The following is a 16174-nucleotide window of genomic DNA, read 5'->3' as shown; positions in this document are numbered from 1 at the left end:
TCACAGGGCAACTCATCGGTCAATGATCAAACATAGGAGCATTATTCTGTTGTCAGTCTGGGAACTGAAGCTAACTTTAATGCCCTCTAGAAGTGCTGGCAGAAGCAATGAAAGCAATCTCTCCTTTTCCTCTCAACTTGTGTCCTTCCACTCTTCCTTTTCTGGCCCTCACCTGCTCTTTCCCCTTGCCCCTCCTTGGGTAAGATTTTGCTGGAAAACCTCTCAATGGAGGATCATTTTCAGTCAGGCTCCTTAATTTTATTAAGAAACATTAAAACCATATTCCACCTTTTGAAGGTTTTGAGGTAGGTTCTTCATCTGCTACCTGAGCCAGTAGAAGTTCTGGATCTAATTGTGGCGTTTGAGTTGATTTGTACCGGCCTGCAGACAGTGAGAGGATTAAAGCTTTGGCATCACTGTCTGGCCTGAGTTATTTTAATGCTTTGTCTCCCGTTTTCGTGGCTGTGTGTAGAAAGCTGAGGCCCAGCTGGCTTATGAGCTGCAGGGAGCCAAGGAGCAGCAAAAGATCCGTCAGGAGGAAATAGAGATCGAGGTGGTGCAACGCAAAAAACAGATAGACATCGAGGAAAAAGAAATCTCCCGTATGGACAAGGAGCTGATTGGGACGGTGAAGAGACCAGCAGAGGCAGAAGCCTTCAGAATGCAGCAGGTCGCTGAAGGCCAAAAGTAGGTGTACCTCCCTCTCACACTGAGACCCTCCCCATGCACGCACGCAGGCAGACACACGCACGCACGCAGACACACACACGCACACGCACGCAGACACACACACGCACACGCACGCAGACACACACACGCACGCACACACACACGCGCACACGCACGCAGACACACACGCGCGCGCACACATGCAGACACACACGCACGCAGACACACACGCACGCAGACGCAGACACATGCACACACACATATACACACACGCGCAGTTGCCACACCCCACATGCCACTGCCATCATTCTCGGCTTCTGCTGTGATGATTGGATGTTATTGAAATCACATTGTCCAGCTAAAATCACAGAGTTGAGTTTCACAATCAGCACTGTCTCAGTTCAGAAGGAAGCCATTCTGGCTCATTGTATCTGTTAGCCTTCCTAGTGAACACTTTTAACTTGGTGCCATTCTCCTGCATTTTCCACTTTACGCTTGATCCTTTTACAAGTGCTAACTGTTTCTCCTTGTTTAGAAATATAGCAAATCAGCATTCGGCCCTTTGAGCCTGCTCCACCATTCAATATGATCACAACTGATCATCCAACTCAGTCCCTGTTCTGTATCCTTTGATCCCTTTAGCCCCGAGAACTGTATTTAGCTTCCCTGTGAAAACATTCAATGTTTTGGCCTCAGCTACTTACTGTGGCAGAGAATTCCACAGGCTCCCCATCAGAGATGTCCGATGGGACATCAGACCGAGGCCCTGGTTGACCTTTTTATTTAAATGGAACAAAGCCATCTCTGGGAAATCCAGCATTTGTTGTGCATCCCTAAATCACCCCCTGAACTGGGTGACCACTCGATCACTTCAGAGTCAATCAGATTGCTGTGCTCTGGAGTCATGTGTAGGTCAGATCAGGTAAGGACAGCAGACTGCTCTCCCTAAAAGGGGAGAACTTGATGGGTTTTCTCATGGTCACCGTCACAGAGACACATTTTCACTTCAAAGTACAGGATTCTGTGATCATTGTTTCAAAGGCTGTGTGGGTCTGTTCTGGAAAATATTCATTTTCCTCCCCCCACTATTCAACATCACTAAAACCAATGATCTTATCACTGTGGGGGCTTGCTCTGGGTAAATTGGTTGCATTTATTTTCTGTATTACAGCTCTCATTTGAGAAAGTGCTGCATTGATTCCTGGGATTAGATTGGAAGTCAGGTGTTTCTCAAGTGTCAGTGCAGACTCAATGGGCCAAAGGATCTTTTTTTTTTGCTCCTGTATGATTGTATGGCTTCCCTCGTTTGTAAGATGCTTCAGACTGTGTTGAGGTGGTGCCGTATTAATGCAAGTCTTTTCTTTTGTGTCCCTGTTTGGTCACTCACCTCCCACGATCCTCTTTCTGTTGTACCGCAGAGTGAAACAAGTGCTGATCGCCCAGGCTCAGGCTGAGAAAATCCGCAAGATTGGAGAGGCCGAAGCTTCATCGATTTCAGCCATTGGCAAAGCTGATGCTGAGAGAATGAGACTGAAGGCAGCAGCTTACCAGCAATATGGAAACGCAGCCAAGATGGCCCTGGTATTGGATGCTCTTCCAAAGGTAAACTGGTTGTTCTACTGATGCAAAGGTGATGATGAAGGGTGTTTGGCTAAATCCCTTATCAGCTTTTATTGCACCGTGTAGTTGGTGAGCTAGCAATAGCTGAGTCAGAGTGCTCGCTTTGTGCAATGAGTGAGAAAAACTAGAAGTAATTTTATCTCATGGGATCATTTGAAGGTATGGCTACTTAACTTCATAGAATCCCAACAGGCCATCAAGTCTGCAGCAGCCCTCCAAAGACCATCCCACCCAGACCCACATACCCCACCCTATCCCCATCACCCTGCATTTCCCATGGCTACCCCACCTCGTCTGCACATCCCTGAACGCTGGGCAATTTGCCATGGCCAATCCACCTTAACCTGCATATCTTTAGACTGTGGGAGGAAACAGGAACACCAGGAGGAAACACACACAGACACGGGGAGAATGTGCAAACTCAGTCACTTGAGGGTGGTGGAATCCCTGGGTCCCTGGAGCTATGAGGCAGCAGTGCTAACCACTGAGCTGCCGTGTTACTGCATGAGAATAGGCAACTTAAGAGTGAAACAGTTATTCATTTGAGAAAGAAAACTCTTAAAAGGAAACTGGAGGTGACAAAGACGTAGGCATCGAATAAAATGTGTGTGTCTTGCATGCAGTTACATCCTCTGTCTGAGTCTGCCATTCCTCAAAGGCCTTTTATTGATCCTAACATTTGCTGTTTGTCAGCGTGGGATAGAGTTCTGGAGGTTTAAGGATAAACCAGTTGAGCATGCACTCCTGATGACGCCGCACGTTGGGGTATTGGGAATTCCATTCGCCCAGTTCATTTCAACCACTGACCCACTCCACCCCTGTCCAGTTCCCAGCTGCAGCAGGAACTGTGGAGCGCTCTGCATTGAGGTGGTGTACGAGGCTAACCAGAACGATGCAGGTACTGGAGAAGGGAGACTAGGAAATTGCCCAAAGCTGTTGAGATTAATCTAACAATTGGAGAGGCAGGGCAGTATTTGCATTTCAGTCCCATCATTTCTGTTTTAATTCTGGTGAACTATCTCTCTGCCCAGATTGCTGCCGAGGTCACCGCTCCTCTTGCAAAGACTGATGAAATTGTGATTCTCGGAGGAGACAATAACCGTGTTACCTCAGAGGTCACCCGCTTATTGGCAGAGGTCCCTGCATCTGTCCATGCTCTTACGGGAGTCGATCTAACAAAGGTCAGTGTCCTGTTTCCTTCCAGCATCTCTCTCATTCCAGGTTCTGTGCAAACGTTGACTAGTAAGTATTTGGTTGAAGAGATTGGTGACAAATTGTACGTTTGTCAGTCAAATAGCAGTTTAATATTTCTTAATGATTTAGTGAAGCACAACACAACTTGGAAGCTCAGCTCAACACAGCAGTTTCATCTCTCAGACCAAAAAGGTTGCATTCATGCCCCTCTCAGTAACAGCAATTTGTATTTATATAGCGTCCAATAATGTAGCTGTGTCACAGGTGTTTCGTAGTGTTCTCAATCAAAATGTAGCACCGTGCCACTTAAGAATATCTTGGATCCAATGGCAAAGGCTTGGATAGCGAGGAAGCATCTTCAATAAAGAGAGATGAAGACCACAGGTGGGAGAGATGTATAAGAGGGAATCGCAGAGCTTGGGGCACAGGCAGCTGAAGGATGTCAGTGGTGGAGAGGTTCATGATATCAGGATCGGAGGAATTCACACATCTGGATGTTTCAGGACTGGAGGAGGTTACAGAGGTGAGATGGGGGGAGCTTTGAAAATAAGGGTTAGAGTTTTTAAATTGAGGTATGGTTTAACTGAAAATCAATGTAGGTTACCAAGCACTGCACAGATTGTCTGATCTGAACTGACAATTCCAGTGCGATTGAAAGGGGGATGCTTGATCCATTGAACCAAGGGCCCTATTGCGTTTTCAGGTGGCTGTCAAAGACCCCTTAGGATAATTAGTGGGGAGTTCTCCTCCTGTGAAAGTCCATTGCCAATTGAGAGTTGTATAAGATGCAGTATCATCCATGTAATTATTACCCAGAAATAAATCCCGATTACTCTTTCAATATGGTTCTCTTAAAATTACATTGTCTTTCTTTTCCAGGTACCTTTAATCCAAAAATTAACCAACGCCCAGGCCTGATCATGAAAAAAGCCACAACAAATTCAGGATATTTCTCCATAGAAAATACTATTCCACAGACCTCCACCTCAGAACACTTGAATAAGGAACTCCTTTTCTACTGAAAACTTGTGCGATTTTTCTTTTTTAATTTTCTTTCTGTTTTGATTTCTCTTTAAAACCTCTGGTGCCTTAATTTAATCCAGATCAGATATTCAGTCCATACATAGTATTTTTTTTTCTTTCTCCCTTTATAGTCTGCTCTTTCACCTAGTTGTTTTCTGTTCGTTGCTGATCATTTAAGAACAAAACTGATTCTGATGTCCATGTTACAGGTTGTCTGGAGGGGGTTCTTCACCTGTGGGGAAAGTCAGCATTTGAAGAGTTGTCCTTGCTCTCCACTAGCCGAACCTTGTTCCCTCGTTGTTATAGCAGTGCCATTACCAATCCCAGCCCAATATGCTGTTACTGTCAGGTTATATTTTTTTAGGCCATAATGATGTCAGCAATGTTGTTGGTGAGGGATATGATTTTAAAGAATTCTTGGAGTGCAGAAGGAAGCCATTCACCCCTTCGGCCCTTTACCAGCCCTTTTAAAAGATTTGGGAGTGGAACAAGTTGAACCAACTCAGTGTCTCACTTTGTTCCCAAATACTTACATTTTGAGTAAAACTCAAATATTTATACCTTTCTGGCTCTGAAGTGTTCTTTTTGTTTGTTTTTTTTAATTTAAGTACCAGTGAGTGTCCTGGGCATCTCTAGACTCCAATGTGTGAATCTGTAACATGGACACAGAAAGCAGAGTGTGACAAATTCTGAAGCCATAAGTAAATCCAGCAAAACAGTATCCCTTCTGCTGAAGGGATCTTGACACAATCATGTAAAGATAATGCCATTGTGATGTTGCTAATCTGATTTCTGTTTTCAAACTAATTTTATTGTGTCCAAAGAATGGATGGAATTGAATAGTGGTGGTTGTCATGGGTTGGTGTGTAGAGGATAATTGTGGATGTTTTCCTGGAGTGTATATTGAGGTATGATCGTCACTTGCTGAACTGCGTGACATTGTAGGTCAAAATCTCATTTAAAACTGCAATTCACAGTGGAGTCTGGTATAAGGTGCACAGTGTACAAGAATAACGTTTATGGGAATGATAACTATTTTGTCTTGGCTGTTGAGTGTCTTGTGTGGTGTACCTATGACTACATCACACATGTGCCACAATATGATCTCCAGTTGATTTAACATTGAATTAAAAACTGTCCTCTACTCACCAGCATTCAGAATATTCCTTTAACTCTCTCCCCTGCTGGGGAAATGTGAGTGCACAAGTACAAGTGATCGCTTTCTGACTTGAAGTGGAACTGCCACTGAAATGTACCTTTTGGAGGTTAGAGAGCACATTCTCCAGTGTGAGTAATGGCTCCACACTTCAATCAATGACGCATTACAGCGACTTGTCCAAACTACTGCCATGATGTCTGTCCCAGGAAGACTTGCATGCATTGACGGTAGCATTACTGAGCCTCATCAGATCAAAGTTCTTCATCTGTCATGAAGAATTGAGCTTTATATTCTAAACTGGTTGTCAATCAAGGGGTTAAAACCACAGAACAGAGTACAGATTGCAAACAGCACGGTACTGGCTGGTCTCTAAGAAAAGTCTTAAGTTCAAATGAAAAAGGTAGAAGTCATGGAATATTATCAGTGAGTTTATATGAGGTTTGTTTGTAGCTGCCGCAACTTAAATTAGTGAGTTTATCTTAAATGAATCAGTGACTTGTTAAAAAAGCAGAACATGAGACAAACTAGTTATCTTTTGGTTACTGTGTGAGGCACAGTGTGATTCCACTCACAAAATAATCCCCTCCCTCCCTAGTTATGGTCCATGGAGTTGCATAGTGGGGTTATGTACAACCTGTGCTGTCTAGTTACAGACTATGCAAATTCTACAGTGCAGGCTGCAGCAGCCTTTTGTAAACCCCCAGACATTAAACCCAAACTCCTGTGGTACAAGTGGCACACTCCACCAGGACGGGTGCTCTCAGATATGCCCGTTTTGCAAAACGTATTCTGGAAACAGAAGCCTTAATTCACATCACATTCAAATGGGGGTGGAGGAAAAATAATTGTCGCCAAACTGAATTAATGTATGCAGTTCATTTTCTGCCCAAGTACTAAACTTTAAGGTCCAGTCCCATTGGGTATTGTTATCTTCCTTCATTCTGAGGCTGCTCATTGTGTCTAACTTTCTCCCCTTTTCTCTTGCACAGTAAGGGTTAGTATCTTTAATGTGGTTTTCTTGTCTTTAAAACTAAAACTGAGTTTGGTTCTAGGTAGGATGGAATTTTCCTTTCAGTCGGTGCAGACATGTAATTTGTGGGGTAATACATCTGTCAGGCTGTTTGAAATTCACAACAAAAGGTTCAGAGACTTGAGGTTGCATTTCTGTTCAGGTAAAACTCCCAGTATGTGAGGAAATCCAAGAGTAACACTGAGCCAACGGGAGACTGTTAACTGGAGAGTGGCCACTGCCTTGAACAGGCCCAAAGTATTGGTCGCATGTTTTTTTTATTGTGTGGACAGCTGGAAGTATCTTTTTTAAAATAAATATTTTTAAATTTTATCTCATTTCTTTACTTGCTAGAAATGAGTTTGCTTCAGTACAGTGGGTGCAGTTGTTTGAGTCAATCAAAATTTATGGGTTAAAAATAAATCTTTTATAGAAAAAAACACAAGTAGAAAAAGAGGTGAATTTAGTCTATTTAATATGTCCTCTTCTCAGTTCTATAGAGTTAGTGCTAATATTATGTAATCAATACCAGTGATTGTTCATGTAATCACATTTTAAGGTGGATTTATATCCATCCTAGTTACCGTGCAGTGAATATTATAAACACTAACATTTTTCTTTTGTCCTGTTTACCTGTTTTCGTCAATTCTTGACTGAACAAACACAAATACTATGTCAGTTTGCCTCATTTGGTAGTGTGCACACCTCCAACTTCAAAGTTTGGTAACTCAAGCCACACAACGTTTCAGCCAATAATTTGCAGAAGTGCAGTACTGAAGGAATGCAGCACTGTCTGGGATGCTGTTAAAGCAAGGCCCTGTGGTGATCGGTACTTGAAGCAGTTAGAGACGTTTGAGCAATGAGGTGCCATATAAATGTGAGTCACTACGTTTAGGTTGTGTTTATTTACCAGGCAGCAGAGATTCCAGGCTGGCTGGCTGATTGTGTGTGAGCTTTCTGTTTTTCTTTCTGGTCTTGGTTGAGTAGACACTGGAGGAATGCAAAGGTAGGGGACCAGGGCGGTAGAGTTTCACCCAACAGGTCTCCCGAGATCCCATTAGTGAGATCAGCACGCTCACCCTAATATCCTGTTGTTTTGAGAGCACAGCTGATTGCACAGCAGTCCCAGAGTGAGTGAGTGTGTGTTGGAATTTCATGGGCACTGAAGCACAACTTGACTCAGTCCACCTCTAATCCCGTGCCATCGTTCAGAGGCCAGAGCAGGGTTAAACATGTTTGAATGTAGCCGCAGCCCTGAGTCTCTCATGTAAATATTACAAAATCCGAACCCTGAAACTAAGAGCTCAGGTTTAAAAAAACTGAACAGATTGCTTGCTTTATTGCATCTGCCAAATGCAGCTTATTTAAGTGAATAAATGTCTGTAAAACTAAGGCTGTGATCCTCCTTTCTTTCTTTAAATAGTTGCTCCAGAGCTTTACTCCATGTCCCTTTTGGAAGCAAAAGATTTTCATTTGAGCTGTTTGCTCCATTGTTCCTAGCCCAGCCGAATCCCCCTTTCCTGCCAACTCTCCAGTTAACTTGTGGATGTTGCTGCAGTGCTAAATTCAATATTGACACAATTCGAGGCGGGGGGAGACTGTACAAAATAAAAGGAATAAGACCACGACAGGTTTCAGTATGTACAACTTGTTCAAATTGAAATTCCCTTATCAATTTATATAGGAACATAACTGCATAACGTTGGTTGCTAGACAGAGTTTATCAGTAAGATTGTGGTGGGATGTGTTTAATTGCTGGTTGTAAAAGATTATTTCAGCAACTGCTTAGCTTACTGGTGAGATCATGCTTCAAATGCTGGATGTGGAATTTTTAATACCCAATTCTCAAAGTATAGGATATAACTAACACTCTGATAACAAGGCAGGAACCCAGCACTCAGGGGCCTGTATGTTAGGAACTAATGTACATTTTTATTTTGTATTTAACATTATTCAGACTCTGCATGAATGAATAATAAAGGTTTGGGTGATTTTAATTGTATGAATAATATCAATAAAGTGTCTGAAAACCTGACCAATTTAATTGGGTAATTTGAATAATTAAAGTTATTAAGATTAATGAAGGTGTATATCAGGGTATTGAATTAATCAACTTCAGCCCTGCCTCCAAGGGGAGTTATGTTACAAGTTGCAACAGCACAAGTACAGTATCTGAACTGGGTTTGACAGAAACCTTCTGATTTGGGTGTGAAGAGAATGTCTCCTTCACTTTGAAAACCAATTCCTCCCCTTTAATTGTATTTAAAGTCTCATTTTAGTAAAGAGAATGTGGATTGGAGTGATTTTTGGATTGTATGAATTTTTTAAGTGGAGAACTTAATTTAGGCAAATGAGAAGCTAAGATTGTGTCACCTGTTCCTTTCAGGCCAGCCTGGCTGTTTATTATCAATTTTTCATTTTTCTAATGTCCATGCATCCCTGCACAGAGAGAATGCCCCAACTTGGCCATTCAGGCTGCAGTAATGAAAGAGGCTGTGCATCGAAGGGGGAAACAATGGGAAGGATGATTGAACAATGGTCAGCAGTGGTTCACGGAGTACTCTGCAGGCCCACTTCAGTTAAAATGCCAAGGATTTAAGTCTGACTTTGGAGACTTGAGTACCCACAAATCAGGGCTGATACTCCGTGCAACACTTTTGAGACTGGGGAGCAACATTGAGGGAGTGCTGCAGTGTCAGAGGAGACAGGGGGCCGGATGGAGGGGGTGCTGCAGTGTCAGGGGAGACGGGGGGTGGATGGAGGGGGTGCTGCGGTGTCGGGGGAGACGGGGGCCGGATGGAGGGGGTGCTGCAGTGTCGGGGAGAACGGGGGCGGGTGGAGGGGGTGCTGAGTCTGAGGTGCCATGTTTTGAATGAGATTTTCAACCAAGTACCTGTTTGCTTTCTTGAGGATATGTAAAGATCCCGCTTGACTCTTTCAAAGATATGCAATGGGATCCTGGCCAATGTTTATCTCTCAATCAACTCAGGATAAAAAAGTTTATTTTATCGCGTCATGCTGCATTTTATGGGCACGTGCTGTGTGCAAATTGGTGGCTACATTCCTGACAGCAAGTGAGGATACTTTAAAAAAGGAGCATGCTTCCTCAGCTGAGAACTGCTTCAGGACATTGAGGTTCTGAAAAATCCCCATGAAATATGCTTTTTGTTCTTTCCCTTTGGCATGAGCTGATTGGCAGAAAGGGCACACACTGTGATGCATTCCCAACTGAGCGCCAGTGAGCAGGTCATGCACTTAAGGAGAGAGAGAGACTTCACCCAATTGCTCTGTCATGGGGTCAAACAGCCATGTACTGATGGTAGGAATCTAGCCTGTTACACCTGTTTCAGCATCTCTCACACCGCTTTCCAATTAACTCCACTCTTCTGCTCTGTCTCGTTGCCCTGTGCATTTTACTGTGTTTCCTACTCCTAGACTTTGTGACTTCCCAGTGTCTGCCCTGAGACACCCCTTCAGAGTTTCTTTCATTGAGGTTGTCTCTTTAATCTGAGCTCTGGTACATGCAATTAGTAACTTTACCACCTGCAGCGTCATCTTGCTGTTAGGATTCACCAGCAAAGTCACTGTCCTAGTAATCCAGGTATGCAGACTAATGTTTTGGGGCCATCGATCATACCTTGGTAATGGCTGGAGTTTCATCTCAATGAATAAAAATATGGAATTGCAGTCTACTGATTGTTCTAAAACAATGCAGTGTCCTTTTTTAGAGAAGGAAATCTGCCACCCTTACCCTACGTATGACTCCAGAAATACAGTAATATGGTTGACTCTTAACTGCCCTTGGAAATTGGGGAATAAGCCACTCTGTTCATTGGCAATTAGGCGGTGGTTAGGTGGTTGTTTTTGAGTGACACACACATGTGCTGCGTTGGAGGCCATTTTCGGTGCTATATCTATAGACCCTTGTGACTGAATTAGGGATCGTCTACAAATTCTGGGCTTGGCAGTATCACCTCCTCCATTTGTCAGAATGAAGAAAAATACGTTGTGATAAAACATTGGCTCATGTGTTGGTCAAGTAAACTTTAGTAAAACAGTAAATGTGTCGGGTCTGCCCTTCCCTTAGTTTCTGACTGTGTCTTTTTAATATGCAGGTTGTTGCAATAATCAGGATGAACTATTACAAATTCACAATAATTTCTTCCCTGAAAACTTTGTTTTATTCAAAGGTGAAAAGTTCAGGAGTAGTTTAAGAAACTCAAGTAAATTAGTGCCACTTTTTGGTTGTAGCAGTTTTAAGTGCATCATTTTAAAGCCACCTATCCCACGGATTAAAACAGAGAAAGTTTAGCTGCTGTTTCTAACAAGCGCACTATGTTGGAATTGTTCCAGACTTACTGCAGCTTCCTCCTAGGGCCAAGGTACCAGAATTTCTGAGATGTTGTTACTTGGCTCATTGGCTTTGGTTTAATAGTTAGTGGCATTGTAACAGAGGGGTTTGGGAATAAAACAGTAATTGGACCAAAGTATTGAATTGTCTGAACAGGTTGAAGACTTTGCCAGAGCCTGTGTTTCTGCTAGCTTGAATTTACCAACACCCCACCAAGATACCTGTGTGCTTTCTTATCAAGTAAATAGAACATGCTTGTGATTTCATGTAGAATAGAAATGCTTATTTTGACCTTTTTCCAACATTAACCCTTCCAGTCGTCCTTATTGATGTTTTGTCTCTTGGGAAAGTAAGTCAAAGTAGTCTTTCTCTAGGTTCCTGATGTTATAAGGACGGCTGGGCTCCGTTCCAGCCTTGGGTGACTATGCAAACTCCACACAGATAAACTCCTCCCTGTCTGCATAGGTTTCCTCCCACAGTCCAAAGATATACAGGTTAGGTGGATTGGCCATGGGAAATGCAGGATTACATGGATGGGATGGCAGAAGGATTGGTTTGGGTGGGATGGTCTTTGCGGGGTCAGTGTGGACACAATGGGCCGAATGGCCTGCTTCCACACTAGAGATTTGATGATTATTTTCTATAAATCAGAGGAGAGAAGTTTGACATGACTTCACATCCAACTTGGAGAAATACCTGTTAATTTACGGCACGGAGTGACCTTATTCTTTACCTCTAATCTTCAGTCCAACATCCAGTGTTATTTCCTGCAAGGCATTGTCTTCCCTCCGGTCTGTCACGACACTGGGATCATTCGCTGCTGCTGTTTCTAGCCTGTTTGGCCACGTTTACTCAGCCAAATCCCCCTTGTATTTGCCATTTTCTTGGGTAATGTCATTGGATTCAATGCTCCAGAAGAGAATCAGTGATCCAGCTGAGATCTGAGTGAATCACAGGCAATATGTAGCCCCTATCTAAATATAGAGCTGAAACTGTGTTGCTGGTTAAAGCACAGCAGGTTAGGCAGCATCCAAGGAACAGGAAATTCGACGTTTCAGGCCAAAGCCCTTCATCAGGAAGGGCTCTGGCCCCTTCTTTCCCTGATGAAGGGCTCTGGCCCGAAACATCGAATTTCCTGTCCCTTGGATGCTGCCTAACCTGCTGTGCTTTAACCAGCAACACATTTTCAGCTCTGATCTCCAGCATCTGCAGACCTCACTTTTTACCCTATCTAAATATAGCCGAGTGTGGCTGATGGCTCAGTGTATTGTTTTATAATTGCAATATTACTATGAGCTGCATGTAAACTTGCAATTGCAAAGTCTAAGACAGCACTTGAACCTGTTCATTCAAAACTGTTTTTTGCCCTTCTCATTCAGATGTTTCAGTTTGAATTGAATTCAGCAGAGTAACTTGTTCCTTACTGCTACTGGTTAACCCCCCTAACCCCCTCCTTCCTTCTGAGACCTCCCTCAGCTGTGATTTGAAAACTGAAAAGCTCAGCTGAGGAAAAGCCGAGTGTGTTTCTTCATACTTTCATTGAGGGTCGGTGTTTTGCAAGGTCACATCACTGTGTGTTTGGAGTCACATGTAGACTGGTTAATGACAGTAGTTTACCTCCCCTAAAGGAGCCAGTTTTTTTGTCAATCGATGGTAATTGTCACTCTCCCACTGAGACTAGCTTCCTATTCCAGATTGAATTGGCTGAATTAAGTTCTTCTAGTCACAGTGATGAGATTTGAACCCATACCCCTGAATATTAACAGGGGCTCCTAGATTGCTTAATATTTCAAAATTATTTCATTTGGGATATCCTGGGATTGTAGAAATATTAGTGTTTTTATATCCTTGCGCGCCAATTGGGAGTAATTTCCAATGAGCCGTACAGCTGATCTGCTGCTTGATGTTTCTGAAGGAGAGAAGGAATGTGAGAAGTTTTGCCCCGTCAACTGGAGATCTTCATTCAGAAATCTAACCAACAACTCCGAGTTTCCATCCTCACTTTGGAAAAAATATTGACAGCGGTTATAATGAAGTATTTACTTTAGCTTGAGATTTTACATAGCAGCCTCCTCAAGTGTTTTTTGAATCATCAGTTTTTTAGTTTTGATGTAAAACATTTCATTTGTGCCACTGCAGTTAGAAAGTTTTACAAAATATTTTCTCATTTTACAAAATACAAAGCCCATAGATGCACTGTATGTAGTAGACCTGAGAAGACTCATCTGAAACTCCATAGGAATTGTTTAGATCAATATCCTCTCTTCTAACTACACATTGTATATTGAGGGTGTCTGTAATAATGGGACCTTAGACCATGTATATAAATGATAACCCTGTTAAAAATAAGTAACAATAAAATCAATCATATTTGTCAGTCAGCATGTGTGTATTCGTACAGTATTGCATATCTTTAATCCTTGCCCAGTGTTAGCAGTCTGTTTGTTTTGTACATGATGTGAGTGATGTTCAACTCCTTGTTCCCCCACCCATCCACCCCCCGCGCCCCACTCCACCCTGCAAAAACCAAACAAGATCAAGCCAGCCTCAGTGCTAAGGGACTGACACAGTTGGAAAGGATGTAACTTTGTGAGCAGCTTCCAAGTCCTGGACTTCACAGTGAACCTTTTGCTCAATGGTTTGCAGGAATAAACATATCACTGCATACCTTGCACCAAGGATTCTCTGATTCCCCATGTGTTTATAGTTGCTGACTGTATGGACTATTGTAGGTGTTTCTCCTTCCCTCTCACCCACCGTGCCAACGTGAAAGAGCAAACCACAGAGTCCCACATTCTCTCCCCTCCCCCAGCTCCTTCCCTGTTCCCCTGGGAAAAAAAAGTTCCCTTCATAGATCAATTTCAGGCTGGATATTTTAAAGCTCTTGTAGATATTTCAGTCATGTGTTGTTGATTTACAATCAAACATGCTTCCTCTTTTTGACTCTTGTTCTTTATTGTCACAGCTTTCTGCTTTTCCCATTGCATAGCCTGTGTTGAATTAACAATGTCCTGTCGCGTTCCCAGCAGCTGAGAGCAGGTCCATTCCCCCTGGGTTATTCTAGTTTATTTACCCCTTATCCATCAGCTGATCATACTGCCTAATTATCTTCCTTTACTAATTGGCTGCTATGTTTATAATAGTGATTGCATTTTTTATAAATTACTTCTTCAAACTGTGAATCATTTTGGAAGACCACTGAGGTTAAGAAAGATTCTATATAAATGAAAGTTTGTTCCTGACTGATCCATTATGTAGCTGCTAATTAGAGATGGAATGGGAGTCTGCTCATGGTAATATCTGATCAGCTCTTTTTGAACACAGTTCTTTGCAAGGAACTCTGAACATCTGGTGCACAGCTCCTATAGATTACTGTTGGAAGCCACTTATATAACCCAAATATTTACTGAGTATATTGAATCTTCTCCTGTTACAGCAAGTTCTCCCGAACCATCAAGAGCTCCTTTCCTAACCTGCACACACACTCTGCTGTGGGTTCACAGTATTTGCCAGATTGTGACAGTAAGGAGTTCTTGGTTAATGAGGTAACTTTGGTGAGAGTGGCAGGTTCTGAAATCAGCAAAGAGGGGATTTTGAATTGGATTTGCAATTCAAAATCTTTTCCTACTTGTTTCCTACATCTTTTGTGAAGTCAGCTGAACTAAAAGACAAGTTATTAAAAATACAATGAACTGATTTCTTACAAGGTAAGAGATGAAAGTACACCTCGCTGCTTGGTTTGTGTTTGCACTGACAGGGTTAATTAGAATAAGATGGGAAAGGTTTTACCACCAACTTGGTGATATGTATGGGAGCTCTCTGTGCTGCAGCAGAAACAAAGTGACCTCTTTTGTGAAAGGATGTGTAAAAGCTCTGAACACTTGACCAAATCACTGCATTCCACAGCTCGAGCTGTTCAGGAGCTCAAGGCCTCTTGTTCCTTTCAACTAACGCTGTATTCCTAAACACGTGAGATCTGTCTGTGTGTGTGTGGGGGGGGGGAGGAGTGTTCCAGCTGCCAAGCGGCTCCACATTCTTATTGATTGATTCCTGCCCCCCCCCCCCCCCTCACCCTGCCACCATCCCAATTCAAAGCCCCACAGTTAATCCTGTGTACTGCTTCTTAGCTGTCGATTATGTATTTTCACATTTAATTATTTGGCATGTGAATGTTGCATGTTTATATGAAACCATGTCATATGACATCCAGTCGTTGTGCTGTTAATTCTCCAAACAGATTGGAATATGTTACATGTACCATAATAAAATGCATAAACCACTCCCACTACTGTTTCTCTGTCAACCAGGAATGTAAAGTTCCCATATGTAAGGGAGGATGCTTACTGTTCCCAATGAGTGTTTGATATCTGGGATAGTGGTGGGATCTTTTCTCACCTCTGGCTGGGGTATTCGTGGACATTATCTAACATGATCTCCCATCTCAGAGCATCCCGTCCCACTCTCCGCCATTGGGCCATCCTGTAGGTGTTCTGCTTCCCACAGCCAACAGCAAGAGGTTTTCGTTTTCCCTAATTAGATTAATCAGGGTTCTCAATTAGTCTTTCCCCATCATGTTTTAGACGGGGGGGGGGGTGGTTGTGGTGCACTGTAGTGTCCCTATCTCTGAACCAGGAGGCCCTGGTACAAGTCCTACTTGCTTCAAGCTTGTGGAATCATATCTCTGAACAGCTTGCTAAGAGAATATCTAAATAGCAGAACATGGATTGGCCCCAGTGGTTTTACTCCTAGACGTTGCTCACAGCAGTGCATGGGCGATCTGTTTTCCATTATTAGGGGCTTGACTGCAATCTTGGAAGGGGATTCTGACCAAGGCTCAGCAAAAGGAGGGGTGTTCTACAGCCCCCACCTGTCAGACCCCAATGTGATCCACACTGCCCGTCCAGCTGGCTGCTTCCACCAACAATTGGTTGCTTTGCGGTGATGCTCCCATCCATAGGTTTGCTCTGGAATGATAGATTAATAGAGGCTGTGCCATGGCCCCATTATATGGCTGCCCAACAATCCCTTCTGTTCTCCCCACCTGTCACAGGCAAGTGCTGGAAGGATTCCGAAGCTGTTCCTGTTTGGTTTCTTTGTGATGGCACTTCCCTTGGCAACAAGCTCTGGAAATGTAATCCTCTCCTGTTAC

General features: G+C 43.1%; 1 protein-coding gene across 1 annotated transcript in view; it reads left to right on the top strand.

Annotated features, from left to right (window-relative positions):
• The window catches only part of LOC132830596 (flotillin-2), a 95703-nt gene extending 86994 nt beyond the window's left edge, over window positions 1-8709 (top strand). Inside the window, exons 8-11 of the mRNA XM_060848444.1 lie at window positions 473-687; window positions 2088-2271; window positions 3321-3470; window positions 4363-8709. Of these exons, the coding sequence (XP_060704427.1) occupies window positions 473-687; window positions 2088-2271; window positions 3321-3470; window positions 4363-4401 (588 nt within the window). The 3' untranslated portion in view covers window positions 4402-8709. The remainder of the gene's footprint in view (window positions 1-472; window positions 688-2087; window positions 2272-3320; window positions 3471-4362) is intronic.
• The last annotated feature ends 7465 nt before the right edge of the window (window positions 8710-16174 follow it).

The sequence above is a fragment of the Hemiscyllium ocellatum genome, chromosome 31, assembly GCF_020745735.1.
Source record: "Hemiscyllium ocellatum isolate sHemOce1 chromosome 31, sHemOce1.pat.X.cur, whole genome shotgun sequence".
NCBI lineage: Eukaryota > Metazoa > Chordata > Chondrichthyes > Orectolobiformes > Hemiscylliidae > Hemiscyllium > Hemiscyllium ocellatum.
Note: the sequence above shows the minus strand (reverse complement) of the source record. Positions and strands in the feature narration are given on the sequence as shown.